This window comes from Passer domesticus, chromosome 2 (genome assembly GCF_036417665.1).
Source record: "Passer domesticus isolate bPasDom1 chromosome 2, bPasDom1.hap1, whole genome shotgun sequence".
Lineage (NCBI taxonomy): Eukaryota > Metazoa > Chordata > Aves > Passeriformes > Passeridae > Passer > Passer domesticus.
The window spans coordinates 817,594-834,077 of NC_087475.1; the positions used below are offsets into that span (position 1 = coordinate 817,594).

At 51.2% G+C, this 16,484-nt stretch overlaps 2 protein-coding genes across 5 annotated transcripts in view; one reads left to right on the forward strand and one right to left on the reverse strand.

Annotated features, from left to right (window-relative positions):
• Positions 1-5,247, forward strand: part of IFNGR2 (interferon gamma receptor 2) — a 22,384-nt gene extending 17,137 nt beyond the window's left edge. For 2 of the 3 annotated variants that reach the window (XM_064405249.1, XM_064405260.1), the window contains exon 7: positions 1,610-5,247. In XM_064405249.1, the coding sequence (XP_064261319.1) occupies positions 1,610-1,768 (159 nt within the window). In that variant the 3' untranslated portion in view covers positions 1,769-5,247. The remainder of the gene's footprint in view (positions 1-1,609) is intronic. The other variant, XR_010354076.1, reaches the window with a different exon arrangement.
• Positions 4,551-15,662, reverse strand: TMEM50B (transmembrane protein 50B). Of its 2 annotated transcripts, none has more exons than XM_064405271.1 (7): positions 15,566-15,662; positions 10,321-10,613; positions 9,523-9,635; positions 8,906-8,973; positions 8,120-8,212; positions 6,816-6,873; positions 4,551-5,243 (listed from the first exon to the last, which is right to left on the reverse strand). In XM_064405271.1, exons 2-7 carry the CDS (start codon positions 10,417-10,419, stop codon positions 5,198-5,200), a joined length of 477 nt encoding a protein of 158 aa, XP_064261341.1. In that variant the 5' UTR covers positions 10,420-10,613; positions 15,566-15,662; the 3' UTR covers positions 4,551-5,197. The 2 variants fall into 2 exon arrangements, with proteins under 2 accessions (XP_064261341.1, XP_064261349.1); XM_064405279.1 differs by lacking the exon at positions 15,566-15,662 and adding an exon at positions 14,448-14,886.
• Between the last annotated feature and the right edge of the window lie 822 nt (positions 15,663-16,484).

Consider the following 16,484-nt stretch of genomic DNA (forward strand, 5'->3'; position numbering starts at 1 on the left):
TAATAAAATAGTAAGAAATTCCTTTTACAGGGTATTAAAATAGTTCAAAATAATTGTTCTGGGTTTTAAAATAATTTTTAAAATAATTTCACAGGGTGTTGTTAATAATAAAAAAAATTGTGCTGGAGGGTGAATTTCCCAGATTAATGAGGAGCAAAAGTGGATCCCCTGCACAGCTGGGCTGCACGGGGCAGGACAGGGGAAAAGGGAACTGGCAGAGTTTAAAATGTGAATTAATAATGGGATCAGGCTGGGATGGGGCAGGACTGAGGGAAAAGAAGGAAAAGAAGGGAACTGGCAGAGTGTAAAAATGTGGATTTCTGAAAGGGACCAGGCTGGGATGGGGCAGGATACAGAGGAGAAGAAGAATGGAACTGGCAGAGTTTGAAATGTGGATTAATAAAAGGATCAGCTTGGCAGGGGACAGGACACTGAGAGGGAAAGAAGGGAAATGGCAGAGGAGTTAAAATGTGAATTAATAAAGGGATCAGCCTGGGATGGGGCAGGACAGAGGGGAAAGAAAGAAAAGAAGGGAATAGTAAAGTGTTCAAAATGTGGATTTCTAAAAGGGACCAGGCTGGGATGGGGCAGGACTGAGAGGAGAAGAAGGAAAAGAAACTGGCAGAGGGTTTAAAATGTGGATTAATAAAGAGATCAGCCTGGCACGGGGCAGGACAGGAAAAAGGAACTGGCAGAGTTTAAAATGTGAATTAATAAAGGGATCAGCTTGGCAGGGGACAGGACACTGAGAGGAAAAGAAGAAAACTGGCAGAGGGTTTGAAATGTGAATTAATAAAGAGATCTGCCTGGGATGGGGCAGGACAGAGGGGAAAGAAGGAAAAGAAGGGAAATGGCAGTGTTCAAAATGTAGATTTTTAAAAGGGATCAGCTTGGTATGAGGCAGGACAGAGGGGAAAGGAGGAAAAGAAGGGAAATGGCAGTGTTCAAAATGTAGATTTTTAAAAGGGATCAGCTTGGTATGAGGCAGGACAGAGGGGAAAGGAGGAAAAGAAGGGAAATGGCAGTGTTCAAAATGTAGATTTTTAAAAGGGATCAGCTTGGTATGAGGCAGGACAGAGGGGAAAGGAGGAAAAGAAGGGAATGGCAGAGTGTTGGCTGCCAGCCCTGATTTGCCCTGTCCCCTGGGAAGGCTGTTTGGTTTGGGAGGGCAGGGGAGCAGGGGCACTGCTGGTGACAGCAGAAGCTGCAGCTCCCCTGGCCCTGACCAGAGCAGCCCTGGGTCCCACCTGCTGCATTCCTGCAGCTCAGCAGCTCCCAGCTGCAAGGTTGTTCCTACCTCAAAGGGATTTCAGCTGACATGGAAAGACTGGCCAAGATTTATTAAAAAAAAACAACAAACCAACAGCCAACAAGGAGCTGCAGCTGCTTTAACTCACTTGAAGGGATATTGGAGGGATAATTTATTTCTTTTCCCCACAGAAACAAGGTTTGTTTTTTTGTTTTTTTTAACCTTTTCCTTGTTTAGCTTTAGGGAAGCCCAGGATGGGATATCCAGGTAGCAGCTCCTGCTGTGGACTCTGGGCTGGGGCAGTTTGTTGGCTCTGGGATTTCTGACAGGACCTGACCTGCTGTTTGTGGTTTTTTCCAGTTCCTGAGGAACCCTGGCTCGGCTGGCTTGGAGGAGCTGTACCCTCCTGCTGAGGAGGAGCCCCAGGCTCTTGTGCTTGGAGCAGGGAGTGGCCAGGGAGAGGATCCTTCCCCCAACACCTCCAGGGCCAGGGCAGCCACTGGAGGGCCACCCCAGTGAGTGCCACCTGCCCCAGGCTGGCCAGAGGCTGCTCCGTGGTGTGGCTGCTGGATCACAGCAACATCCTGAACGTGGATCCTGGGATCACAGCAACATCCCCTGGATCACAGCAACATCCTGAACGTGGATCCTGGGATCACAGCAACATCCTGAATGTGGATCCTGGGATCACAGGAGCATCCCTGGGATCACAGCAACATCCTGAACGTGGATCCTGGGATCACAGGAACATCCTGAACGTGGATCCTGGGATCACAGCAACATCCTGAACGTGGATCCTGGGATCACAGCAACATCCCCTGGATCACAGCAACATCCTGAATGTGGATCCTGGGATCACAGGAACATCCCCTGGATCACAGCAACATCCTGAATGTGGATCCTGGGATCACAGCAACATCCTGAATGTGGATCCTGGGATCACAGGAACATCCCCTGGATCACAGCAACATCCTGAATGTGGATCCTGGGATCACAGGAACGTCCTGAACGTGGATCCTGGGATCACAGCAACATCCTGAACATGGATCCTGGGATCACAGGAACATCCCCTGGATCACAGCAACATCCTGAATGTGGATCCTGGGATCACAGGAACGTCCTGAACGTGGATCCTGGGATCATAGAAACATCCCTGGGATCATAGAAACATCCCTGGGATCACAGGAACATCCCAGGGACCACAGGAACATCCTGAACGTGGATCCTGGGACCACAGGAACATCCCAGGGACCACAGGACCATCCTGAACACAGCCCCTGATGCTCCAGGGGCCTCTGCCCAGCTCCCTGCTCTGCCAAAAGCACTGGGAGGTGGAAGGTGGAAGGGAAAGGAAAGGAACACTAAACTGCCTGAAGACAGGTGGATAAAAAGGAAAATTCCCACCCCAGTTTGGAGGAATAACTGCACTTTATTGATGTGGGAGAACCTGGGCTTTTTCAGGGAGCTGCAATGTGAACTCCATTTATTCTGCTTTGGTTTCTGTTGGCAATAACACTCCCAGTCTGCTTGCCTGAGTCATCTGAAGTGCGGGACAAACTGAAAAGGAACTTCTGGGTACTTTCCTCGGGGTGAAGCTGTGCCAAGGGCCCCTCCCAGAGAGGTTTGCTCTTATCTGCCCCTGCCCCCCTCCTGGAAGCATTAATCTGCTGCTGCAGCCAGGCCAGCCCTGCACACCACAAGGACCTGCAGGGAATTCTCTCCCAGTTTTCCCAGCGTTTGTCACTCACTGTCACACACTAAAACCTCTGCTGAGCACCAGCACAAGAGAAGCTGACTGAGAGTTCTGGTTTTAGTGCCTTAAAGCAGAAGAGCTCAAGTTGAACCCCACGTCACCCCCTGTGGGGTGTGGAGTGGCCAGTAAAGCACAAAGGACAATGAACCTCTTCTGTACTAAAAAAAAATGGGGTTATTTGATTTTTTTCCCTAGGTTTGATACAAATTGTTTAAAAAAATGTGGGATTTTTGAAGGTGCCTGCTTGGAGGCCCCTGGCAGAGCTGAGGTGCCACTGTTCCAGCCTTTCCAGGAACAGCCCAGGCCAGCAATGCCAGAAGCTCCATCAGGTGTTCCCTGGCAGAACAGATCTAATCCCTTGGGACTGCACAGGCTGCTGCCAAGGGAGCTCCAGGAAAGCCTGACTCATGGAGGAATTGCCAGCTCAGCAGCAGGTCTGCTTTAACCACCCACACTGGGGCTGGGAACACAGGGGGAAGCACAGCTCCCAAAAAAGAAATAAAGTTAAAACCCCCTGGGAATGTGTGTGTGTGTTTTCCTGAATAAACCCTGCACTGGACTGGGCTCAGGGAGTGTGGTGCTAAATATTTTCACACAAATTATTAAAAAGCATTTCCTGGGAGTGACTCCAGGGTTGTGTCACTCTCCCTGGAGCTTCTCCTCCCCAGGTGAGCACCCCCAGCTCTCCCAGCCTGGCTTGCAGTTCAAGTTCCAAGCCCAGGCACAAGCTCCTGGCACTGGGAGGAGTTCCAGGGATTAGTTCCAGGCCATGCTCCTTCCTGACTTCCCAAAGAACCCAACAAACATTCCCAAGCTCCAAGAAACCTGACAGGGCTGGAGCAAAGCCTGCCTTCACTGCGTGGGGCAGGCCCTGTGCAAAGGTGAGTTCCTGTACAGAATTCAGAGTTTTGAGCTCCTGGGTTCAGTTTTATTCTGGAATTCCAAGCACTGAGCACCCATGGGATGGGGTTACCCCAGCCAGGGCAGGAGGGCAGCTCCAAACTGGCCCCAGCTCCTGCAGCAATTCCCACCCAGAGCAGGAGGCAAACAATTCCCAGATCCCAGCACAGCATTTCCACTCAGCTCCTGCCACCACTGAGGCAGCAGCTTGGAGATGGGGGAGCTGTAAAATGATGTAAAAACCACAGAGAACTCGTGAGGACTCACCCCAGCAAATGGATCCAAGGGACACTCCAGGGATATCAAACAGCCTCAGCCTCACTTCCTGTTTCACTCCACTGAGATGAAACTGGATTTCAAGAATCCATTCATGGAAACGGCCATCAAATGTAAGAGAAATACATTTTAACTGGGGCAACAGCAGCCCTTAAACTGGGTGTGAGTCACTCCTAGAATTTATTGAAATTATTACAAGGTTGGACTGTGAGCAATAAATCCATCCATACCCCACTTCCTTTTAAGCAGAGAGGGAAGAAGTCAGGAAAACTCATTTATCAGCAAGCAGCTTCCCCTGGAGACAGTGACACTTGCATGAGTAGCAAGACACTGCTCTGACTCATTTATTCTCTGTATCAAGTACAACTGGCATCAGTTTGTTGGAGTTTTTTATTCTAATATCAGGAAATACATTAAATACCAACTGGTATCTCTTACACTGAGCAGCATGAAATTAATTCCAAGGACTGTGGTGCCAGCAAATGTCCTTTGTGCCAGAGCCATCACAAGTCAGGAATACTTTGCTTTGCCATGCACAACCTGCTGAGTGTAGGGACTTGCTTAAAAACCCAAAACCTTTTACCAAAAGAAGAAGAAAAAAAAATCTACTTTATTTTTTACCTGAACAATAATATAAAATGTTTAAAATCAGCTCTGATCCCAGCAGGGCCCCTGCTGTGGGATGGGCTCTGTCCTGTTTGCTCACTAACTGCTCACGGAAGCCTCGGGCACGGGTGGAGCTGTGCAGGAGGAAGCTGAGGGAAGGCAGGGATCTGCAGGAGAAATTTGGAGCTGGAGCTGGAGCAGGAAAGCCTGGCAGCCTGCCCTTCCCTTGGAAATGACAGATCCTGTCCTGTCTGGGACATATTCCCACGTGTGTCCTGGCACAGGAGGAGCTTCGGACAGAGCCTGGAATCGTCTCAGTCCCACCAGGCTGGGAAGCAAACCAAGGACAAAGGACTGGGAATTATCTACAGACAAGAACCACGGGGCAGCTGTGCAGCTGTGCAGCAGGGAGCTCAGCCCCACAGCTCTTCTGTTCTCCCAAACTTGTAGATCAGGGTGCTGAGGGGACAAAAAGAGAAGAAACAAAAATCAGACCAGGCACAGGGTAATTTTAACAGTATCCTGAAATCTCACCCTGTGCAAATCAACAGCCCTGAACTTTCAATTTTAACACTATCCTGAAATCTCACCCTGTGCTAATCAACAGCCCTGAACCTTCAATTTTAACAGTATCCTTTAAATCTCATCCTGTGCAAATCAACAGCCCTGAACTTTAAATTTTAACATTTCCTTAAATCTCACCCTGTGCAAATCAACAGCCCTGAATTTTCAATTTTAGCAGTATCCTGAAATCTCACCCTGTGCAAATCAACAGCCCTGAACTTGCAGTCAGAGCAGGATTTGGGTTTGGTGTTTATATTTGGTTTCCTGTGCATGGCTGGAACTGTGGGAGCCAGCTGAAGCCCAAACAGAAGAACACCCACTTGCAGAGCCCTTGTGAAGGAAATGCCTGGGATTTATGAAATTCAAGGAGTCCAGAGCAGCAAGTCTCACTCTGCTGCCTGGGAGTCAGCTCAGGCTGACAGGATGTGCTGGGATAAAACCTAAACAATTCCATTTGCATGAACAAATCAGAAAGAATATTAAGCCTGTGGTAGAGAATCAGATCCAAAATGCCACATTGTGGCTGCCCCATGCCTGGCAGTGTCCCAGGACAGGGTTTGGAGCCACCTGGGATGGGGGAAGGTGTCCCTGCCCAGGTGGGACTGGATGGGATTTAAGGTACCTTTCAACCCAAACTTTTTGGATTCTAAATAAGACTAAGAACTTCAGGCACAAAATCTGCCTTCAGCAGCTTCCCTTCTCAGTCCCAGAGGGGATTTAGGAGCTGCTGTTTCCTGCAGGGATGTCCCTCATTTCCCAGAGCCCATCCATCCAGTCACTGCAGAGCATCTGGGGTGGGGCTGGAAGGAAAAGGAGCAGCCAGGAGTTGAAAAAAAGAAAGGTGAGATGAGACTTTCAGTGACTCATCTTGGAACTGACACTGTTTAACACCTCCAGTGCCTTTTGTTTATAAAATCTGTGGATTGCAAAATGCATTCCACAGCTCCAAGGAGTTATTAGAGACTCCAAATTGATTTTCAACTGCTACATGATAGATTTAATAATATTATTTGAAATAAATCCAGAGTGCTGTTACAATACACACCAAAAAGGAATTCTCACTCTTTATAACTGTGAAAGGAAATACAGGGAATATCAAGTACCAGAGACCTGAGCCATTGGTGTGAAACAGTCTGGAAAAGGGGAATGGAATCCCCAGCTGGCTCTGCTGGGAGGGAGCCAAGGGATTGTGGGACAGAGGTGAGGGATTGCCATTTTCCAGAGACACTGGCAGTCCAGGAAACTCTGTGCATCCCTGGCCACACACATTCCAGAGCTGCACACCCAGGGAGCAGAGACAGCTGGAACAGCAGCAGGGAGCAAAGAGCCTGGGCAGGGGCAAATCAGACCTTGTTCCTCAGCTCTGCAGCAAAGGGAGCAGAAAACAGAGCTGCTTTTCCAGGAGGATCAATGTATGGAAGCAGGAAAGTCCCTTTGGAAAGAAGGGGATTTGCCCAGGTAACTTACCTGAAAAATATTAATGCATTCTGGAAAAACACTGCTAATCCAGGGTACACATTAGTGTCTGCAGAGGAGAATAGAGGAAACAGTGCTTTAGTCCTGGCAGCTGGGTTTAACAGGACATTCCAGCTGCTGGGAGCTGGGTTTAACAGGACATTCCAGCTGCTGGGAGCTGGGTTTAACAGATATTCCAGTTACTGGGAGCTGGGTTTAACAGATATTCCAGTTACTGGGAGCTGAGTTTAACAGGACATTCCAGCTGCTGGGAGCTGGGTTTAACAGGACATTCCAGCTGCTGGGAGCGGGGTTTAACAGATATTCCAGTTACAGGGAGCTGGGTTTAGGAGAATATTCCAGCTGCTGGGAGCTGGGTTTAACAGGATATTCCAGCTGCTGGGAGCTGGGTTTAACAGGATATTCCAGTTACAGGGAGCTGGGTTTAACAGGATATTCCAGCTACTGAGAACTAGATTTGACAGGATATTCCAGTAATTGGGAGCTGGGTTTAACAGGATATTTCAGCTACTGGGAGCTGGGTTTAACAGATATTCCAGTAACTGGGAGCTGGGTTTAACAGGTATCCCAGTTACTGGGAGCTGGGTTTAACAGGACATTTCAGTTACAGGGAGCTGGGTTTAACAGGTTTTCCAGTAACTGGGAGCTGGGTTTAACAGGATATTCCAATAACTGGGAGCTGGGTTTAGGAGAATATTCCAGTTACTGGGAACTGGGTTTAACAGATATCCCAGTTACTGGGAGCTGGGTTTAACAGGTATCCCAGTTATTGGGAGCTGGGTTTAGGAGAATATTCCAGTTACTGGGAACTGGGTTTAACAGATATCCCAGTTACTGGGAGCTGGGTTTAACAGGATATTCCAGTAACTGGGAGCTGAGTTTAACAGGATATTCCAGCTACTGGGAGCTGGGTTTAACAGGATAGTCCAGCTGCTGGGAGCTGCGTTTAACAGATATTCCAGTAACTGGGAACTGGGTTTAACAGGATATCCCAGTTACTGGGAGCTGGGTTTAACAGGATATTCCAGCTACTGAGAACTAGATTTGACAGGATATTCCAGTAATTGGGAGCTGGGTTTAACAGATATTCTAGCTACTGGGAGCTGGGTTTAACAGGATATTCCAGTTACTGGGAGCTGGGTTTAACAGGATAGTCCAGTGTCAATCTCAGACTAAAACCTGCACACTGTGGCTCAGATTTTCCAGAGACCACAGGCTCCCATCCCTGTGGATTTCCTGCCAAAGCTGGCAAGAGAAGCCTACACTTTCCTAGAGGAGGCAGTGGGCAGACTTACTCTGTGTGACATATGCCCCAAAGAGAATCCACATGGAAGCAATGAGGGAGCCAAACATCAACATGAAGCCGATGAAGAGCCAGATCCGAGCCCCTGCAGGGAGAGTGAGAAGTGGAGTTTTATCCACAGGGAAAGGCAATCCAGCTGCTCCTCTGGGAGCACGGAACACAGGACCTCACTAAAGGCACAAATGGGAAGGGTTAACCCCAGGGATCAAGGACAAAATCCACCTGCTCATCACTGGGAGGAAAGATATTGCTGTGCTAAGGCTCTCTGGAGCTGGAACATGAATGAGACACAAAAAAGCTCCACAGGCCACTTCAAATGGCAGCAAATCCCTCCAAATTTACAAATCCATGGAAAAGGCTGCTGGGATCCATGTGGGAAATGGAAAGGGAATTAGAATGGAAGCAGAGGGGACAGCAGGTCCAGGGACACCCTCAGCAGTGCCACAGGGGAAATGGAAATGTTTGGGACACATCCCCAGGGAATGGCTGCTCCAGAGCCACCCCCAGGCACGAACTGATTTCTCCCAGCAGCTCTCCAGGATTTGCAGGGAAAGTTTAGGAAGCCAAGACATCCAGAAGCTGAATTTCACCAAGTTTCCTTTTTAACAAAACCAGCACTTATCTCCAAGGGTTAATTCTGTAAAGAAACTAATTCACAGAAGTTCTCTCCTACTCCTGATCTCCTGATTATTTTTTTCACCACCACTTGGAAAAAATACCACCCCAGCAGGTAAATGTTCAGTCCTTCAGCTGAGCAGGATTTGTAGAGTTAATTTACCTGTTCTTCCTAAGCATCCATCACTGTAGCTGTCTCCTCTCACCTGTGCATTTGATACAGCATTTATCCTGGGGGCAGAAAAAGGAGATACACTTCAGATCACAGAAAATTAATTTAGACTTCTAAGTAAAACCCCAGCTTTTTTTTTAAGATGTGACAAATTCTGGGAAAACTCCCTGGCATTCTGTGTAGTCACAAACCCCAAGTCATCCCTTTTTCTTGCCAATATTGAATGATTCAATAAAGCTGTTAATTTTATTTACATCTCCACGACAAAAGCCAGGCTATTGTTACCCCTCCCGTTTGAGGAAGCTCTGGGCAAGGAACAGCTGTAAAAATTGTAAAACCAGAGGGAAATGCAGTCAATTGTTTCATTTTGAGGTAAGTATTGCATTCTCCACCTCTGGCAGTGCCCAAGGCCAGGCTGGGCAGGGCTTGGAGCAGCCTGGCACAGTGGGAGGTGTCCCTGCCATGGCAGGGTGGCACTGGGTGGGATTTGGGGTCCCTCCCACCCCAAAGCACTCCCTGATTCTCTGATCTACCCATGCTGGGCACAGTGTCAGTAAAGGCTGCTGGTTTCTGGTGGCTGTGTGACGAGCCCCTGTGCCCACACTCACATGAAGAAGGCCAGAGTGGAGAAGACCCCGCAGGTGTGGAAGGCGTGGTTCAGCTGCTCCGGCTTGGGATACACCACAGCAGCATCAATCATGATCCACCAGCCTGTGAAAAACTGGGCACAGACACAGGGCTGAGCCTGGGGGCAAGGAGCCAGGGGACCAGGCCAGGGGTCTGCACAGCACGGCCTCAACTGGCCTCTAACAAGCACCAGTTCTTCTGGACAGTGATTTAAACGTGTTTGATGGGCAACCCCTGCACAAATCCCAATGCTCCTGTTTGCAGGGCAGTGTTTGGGAATCAGCCCCATTTTCTGTTCACATGAAGGAGTATGGAGACATTTATGCCCAGAGCAGCTGTGGCTGTCCCTGGATCCCTGGCAGTGCCCAAGGCAGGTTGGACACTGGGGCTTGGAGCAGCCTGGCACAGGGGAAGGTGTCCCTGCCATGGATGGGCTTTCAGGTCCCTCCCAACCCAAACCATTCTGAGATTCTATGAAATTCCCTGTGAAATTTGTGAAATTCCCTGTTCCTTGTTCCCCATGAGAAGAAGAACCCAGACTCAAAACACACATGAGATGGACATGGTGCAGAACAGAGCAGCTCTAACAGATCCAATTCTGCAGAAATCCACGAGGAATTTCCCTTCAAGAAGAGACAGCAGAAATGGCTCATGACCAGCAACATCACCGGCCTTGTGACAACCCCACAGTGACCCCGGGAGGAACAGGCTGGGTTGGGCCAAGTTAAGAGGGAGAAGTGGCAGAGGCTGAGGCACGAGTGTGACAGTCTGTGGCTCACCAGCACCCCGGCCACGATGGAGGCGACGGCGTTGCGGCGCTCGCTCCAGTCGATGCACTCGCACTCCGGCCAGCGGAAATTGTCCAGGAACCCTGCCATGGCCTCAGCTCACAGCCCTGGGCACGGCCCACTGTGCCCTGGGAATGGCCCACAGTGCCCTGGGAACGGCCCAGAGTCCTGGGCACAGCCCACAGTGCCCTGGGAACGGCCCAGTGCCCCGGGCACGGCTCACGCTGCCCCGCTGTCCCAGCGCTCTGTCCCCGACTCTTCCATCAACAGCTGCTCCTGAGTGCCTGAAACACAGCCAGGGGTGAGCTCAGGATTGGTGCCTTCAGACTGGGCTTTTGTACTTTCCAGATTCTGTACTGCCTTAGTGCCTGACTCTGAACTCCAGATAAAGTGTCAGCAGTTCTCCTCACACTCAGGCACACAGAACAATCCTTTTCCAGCCCAGAACCAAGGACACCGCTGCAGCTTCAGCCCCAGAAAGTGTAAAAACTGAGGAGAGCAAACTGTGAGGATGGGACTGCACAGCCTGGAGCTGTAATTGTAATTAACCCCACTATGGAAATGGACAAAACTTATAAAAGTGTGAGAGCTCCTGACCCACTGTCCACCTTGGGTGGAGCCACAGCCTGCTATTTTCTGGGGTCCCCTAACAAAGGAAGGAAAATGATGAATCTGACTCCATGTTCTTAGAAGGCTAATATCATATCATATCATATCATAAAATTATAAATGAAAGAATGCTATACTAAAGAACAGAGAAAGGATACAGACAGAAGGCTGAAGGACACTAATGAAAAACCCATGGCTCTCCTCCAGAGCCTCAGCACAGCTGGCTGTACTTGGCCAATAAATAAAAACAATTCACATGTAACCAATGAAACATGGATTTGTTGGTAAACAATGTCCAAACTACACCCCAAAGTAGCAAAACACAGGAGAAGCAAAGCAGATAATATTGTTTTCATTTTTCTCTGAGGTTTCTCAGCTTCCCAGGAGAAGAATCCTGGGCAAAGAGATTTTCCAGAAAATACGATGGTGACAACAGCCAGGCTCTTGTGCTGCCCAAGGTGCATCCTTTAAAGGCCTTTTAATAAATCCCTGCTTTATTCTTTAACTCTGCCCAGCCCCTGTTCCTCTCAAGTATCAATCAGGAACATCTCGAGATGTTGCACAACTCTCATGAGTTACAGTCTGGGGTTTTTTACAGAATTCAGGTTTTTATACAGAACCTTCCAGTGGAATTTGCCCCACCCATAGCAGGAGAGGAAAGGAGATTGTTTCCAAGCTATCCCAACCCAAACCATTCCATGATAAACTCTACTGATGCTGGACTGAGCTGTATTCACAAAACAACCTCCCTTACACAGAGCTACAAAAGAAAATCACCACACAACCCCACAGCTTATGGCAGAACTTGGTCCTTAAGTCATGCAGGACTCTCAAGTAAACTCTAATATTTCCAATCTAACAGATAATATGATTTAGTGCCTTTTTAACACAGAGAAAAAGAGGCCAGCTCAGCAAATCAAACCCTGATTCTGAGGGCAAAGAAGGTCTTGCTGCACAGAGAAAAGGTCACAGGGAGCCTTAAATATGGGAAGAAGAAAGCAAAGTTAATTAACTGACTCACAACTGCTCTAAGCACCATTCTAATTTGGTTTAGTACTGTCAACTTCTGCATTTCCCAACCTGCCATAATTCATTTCCAGCCATTTGGTAAAGACTAACAAAAATGTCCTTCACAAGTGTGTGACAGCACAGACTGCTGGAGAGCATTTCCAGGTTAATAACAGCAGTGAGGAGAAGTGGAATAAAAATCAATCAATGAACAGTTTGTCTATGCTACAAACACAGGTCACCTCCTGGAACACGATCCAAAAGTTTGTCCTCCAGAACACTCACACTTGTGATGCCACTTCAAATTCCAAAGTTATTTTAATTTGTGCAGCATCTGGGCTCAGCCATCTGCTTATTCTCCTCAGGAATTCTCCTCTCACCTTTCCCAGGCAGTGGTCAGATCCCTGCTCATGCCACAGCTTTCACAGGGAATTGCTGTGCTGCTACAGAATTCCAGGATCAGCAGGGTGGGAAAAGCCCTTTGAGATCATCCAGTCCCAGCCAGCACCACCCCTGAGCTGTGTCCCCAGGGGCCACATCCAGACACCTGCAGGGGATACTGCAGGGATGGGCACTGCCAAGCTCCCTGGGCAGCCCCTGCCAAGGCCTGAGCACCCTTTCCATGGGCAAATTCCTGCTGCTGGCCCAGCTGAGCCTGCCCTGGCCCAGCCTGAGGCCGTTCCCTCTGCTCCTGTCCCTGTCCCCTGGAGCAGAGCCCGACCCCCCCGGCTGTCCCCTCCTGCCAGGGACTTGTGCAGAGCCACAAGGGCCCCTGAGCCTCCTTTGCTCCAGCCTCAGCCCCTTCCCAGCTCCTCAGCAATTCTCCAGCCCCTTCCCAGCTCCTCAGCAATTCTCCAGCCCCTTCCCAGCTCCTCAGCAATTCTCCAGCCCCTTCCCAGCTCCTCAGCAATTCTCCAGCCCCTTCCCAGCTCCCTCAGCTGAATTACAACTGCTCCTGAAGCCCTTCCTCATTTTCCACTCTTAAACGGTTCCATTTTCTTTGTTCCTCTGTCCCTCTCCTGCAGCAATTCCTGTTTCCCCTCCCAGCTCCTCAGCCACCCACACTGGAACTCTCACAGCTCCTGCTGCTGCCCCACTGTGGAGCTGAGGGGCCTTGCCTGGGAGTGGCTGCAGGGAAACAGGGAATTATGGATTGGATTGGGTTGGGAGAGACCTCAAAGCCACCCAGCCATGGCAGGGACACCTCCCACTGTGCCAGGCTGCTCCAGCCCCAGTGTCCAGCCTGGCCTTGGGCACTGCCAGGGATCCAGGGGCAGCCCCAGCTGCTCTGGCACAGGGACAGCACAAAAGGGGTGGGCAACTCCTCAAAATGTGTTCAAGAAATTTAGCTAAAATATCCACGACTTAATATGGCAGAGAAAAGGAGTGCACTGATACTGGGAGGGGAGAAATCCTCCCAGGGGACCTCAGCAGAACATCCCTGTGGGATAAAAGGGCCACAAGGGAACAGTGGACAGGGCAGTCAGAGCAAGAGTAGCAAAGGGATTGGGATTGTGTTCCTGTGTCCCCACAGGTGAGAGCCCACCTGCAGAGCTGCCCCAGCCCTGTCCCAGCCCAGGAGGAGCTGGAGCTGCTGCAGAGAGCCCAGAGGAGGCTCCAGGATGAGCAGAGGGATGGAGCAGCTCTGCTGGCAGCAAAGGCTGGCACAGCTGGCATTGTTCACCTGCACAGGAGAAGCTTTGGGCTGAGCTCAGGGTGGCCTTGCAGGGCCTGCAGGAGCCCCAGGAAAGCTGGAGAGAGACAATTTCCAGGGGATGCAGGGACAGCACCCAGGGAATGGCTTCACACTGAAAAATTACAGGTTTAGATCAGATATTGGGAACAATTTCCTCCCTGGCAGGGTGGGCAGGGGCTGGGGTGGAATTCCCAGAGCAGCTGGGGCTGCCCTGGATCCCTGGCAGTGCCCAAGGTTGGACACTGGGGCTGGAGCAGCCTGGCACAGGGGAAGGTGTCCCTGCCATGGCAGGGTGGCACTGGGTGGGATTTGGGGTGTCTCCCTTCCCAAACTTTCCACAATCCATAATTCTCCATCATTCCTCAGGAATGAGGCAGAACTCAACACACTGCATTTAAAATCCCAGCCCCACAGCACAAGGGCCAGGCTGGGGTTGGTCCCAGGAGGATCAGCAGGGACACAGGGACAGCTGCCAGCCCAGGCCCTCCTGCACACACCCCTGGGGGAGCTGGAAATTCCCACCTGGATCAAGGTGCAGGACTCGCTCTGCTCGGAAGCCTCCCACCCACACAGCTCCCAGGCAGGAAGCAGGTAAAGCCCTTGGAATTCCTGCCCTTCACTGCCCTTCCCAGCCTCAGCCTCCTCCCCTCTCCAAGGGCAGGCAGGAGCATTCCTCACCCTGCCCAGCAAACACAAACATCTGCAGCCACAAACTGCAGACTCTGGAGCTGTAAAACCAGCCCTGAGAGCAAACCCACTGCCCGGTTAGGCAGACAGAAAACACAACAGGGCTCAACATTTTCACCTGAAAATCAGCTTTTCTCTCCCCACATGGGCTGATGTCACCCGGACAAAATACTGAAAGCAGTTGCAAGGAAATACAAGAAGCCTGCAGGAAGAAAAATGCCTCAACGTGGAATGTCATTGGGTTAGTGAAGAGCAGAACTGCCTCTTTGCAAAGAGGGGAAAAGACAGGAGGAGAAAGGGAAAAAAGGAAAGAAGAATATTCAAGTTTTCCTTGAAGAAGATGCATCTCCTACATCAGAATATCCTTCAGCACACACATTTCCCCACATGCACAGAGGATGAAAAGTACATCAGGGGCTGGTTTATGTGAACATTTCTGTAATAGCCCCCTTTTTCCCACTTATTTCAGTAATTTCCAGCAGTTTCACTTTCAGTTCTCCCTATTCCACAGCACTGGGCTCTGCTGTCTAACTTTCAAGTATTACAGGAAGACAAGAGCAAAGAAAGGAAGTTTTAAATTATAAAAAAAAAAAAAAAAAAAAAAAAAAAAAAAAACAAAAAAAAACAAGGCTGCGTGGCAAGCTCATTAAAAAGTGATATTATATTTCCATTTCTTACAGAGCCCCTGGATCCCTGGCAGTGCCAAGGCCAGGCTGGACACCAGGAGCAGCCTGGCACAGAGGAAAGTGTCCCTGCCATGGCACGGGGTGGCACTGGGTGCCATTTGAGGTCCTTCCAAGCCAAGCCAACCCATTCCACGATTTTTCCCTTCACAGCAAGGCGCTGCCCAGCCCCAAGGCTGCCCGCAGCGGGTTCTGCAAGAGCCTGAGGAGAGCAGGAGTGAGGGAATTACCTCGATTCCCAATGCTCCGAGGCCGGGCTCGCCCCGAGCCGTGCCTGCCGCGGCACCGGGCGTGACGGCGAGCCCCGAGCCCCGCGGATACGCCGTTCTTTACACGGAACAAGGCGCTTCTCCTTCAGCCTCCCCCACAGACCCCGCGGCGCGCCCTCAGGGCCGGCGATCCGCCACACGCCGCGCCGGAGTCCCAGGGGGGCGGCCCGGGGGGCCCTCCCGGCCCGGGGCCCGCTCTGTCTCCCTCTCCCCATCCCTCTCCTTGTCCCTGTCCCGGTCCCGGTCCCGGTCCCGGTGCCCCGGCCCGGCGCGGCCGCACGTACCCGCTCCGGGGCGAGACGCTTCCGCCTGAGGGCACCGAGCGCCCTGACTGACGCGCCCTCTGCCCAATCACAACGCAGCGCTGCGCCTCAGCCGAAGGCCGGGTGAGGACGGAGCGCTGCGATTGGTCAATGAGAAGGCTCAAGCTCCGCCCCTTTCCGCTCGGGCGGGGCGGGAAGAGGCGCTGCCAGCGCGCTGCCGCTTTTCCCCGCAGGCCCCGCCCACTCCCGCCATGGCAGCCCCTCACGGCCCCTCCGGGTCCCCTCACGACCCTTCACGGACCCCTCACGGCTCCCTCACGGACCCTTCAGGGCCCCTCACGACCCCTCACGGACCCCTTACGGCCCATCATGGCCCCTCAGGGTCCCCTCACGACCCCTCACGGCCCATCACAGCCCCTCACAGTTCCCTCACGGACCCCTCACGGCCCCTCATGGACCCCTCACGGCCCCCTCACAACCCCTCAGGGCCCCTCACGGCCCTTCAGGGTCCCCTCACGACCCCTCATGGCCCCTCACGGCACCTCAGGACCCAGAGCCGCCCCACACGGACCCTTCAGGGCTCCTCACGGGCCCTCACGGCCCCTCAGGGTCCCCTCACGACCTTTCACGGCCCCTCTCTGCCCCTTACGGACTCCTCACAACCCCTCACGGCCCCTCATGGCCCCTCACGGACCCTCACGACCCTTCACGGTCCCCTCATGGCCCCTCACGGACCCCTCATGGCCCCTCACAGACCCCTCAGGGCTGTGACTGGCCCCCGGCCTCCTCCGCTGCCCCACGGAACAGCACAGTGTGAAAAATGTGTATTTTATGGTTGGCTTTTCGCAATTATTAAAATAAATATTGTATTATGCTAGAAAGCTATGCTGCATTAATTTTATTAAGTAGTGTGTTAAATATAGATTTAGGTTATAACATA

What these genes read in the sequence shown, in the direction of transcription:
- TMEM50B (XM_064405271.1), bottom strand. Translation starts at nt 10,419, where the DNA reads ATGGCAGGGTTCCTGGACAATTTCCGCTGGCCGGAGTGCGAGTGCATC. An exon ending in TCCACTCTGGCCTTCTTCAT is followed by an intron (nt 8,974 to 9,522) that starts GTGAGTGTGGGC and finishes TTCTGCCCCCAG; the next exon opens with GATAAATGCTGTATCAAATG. An exon ending in TGGGGCATATGTCACACAGA is followed by an intron (nt 6,874 to 8,119) that starts GTAAGTCTGCCC and finishes TCTCCTCTGCAG; the next exon opens with ACACTAATGTGTACCCTGGA.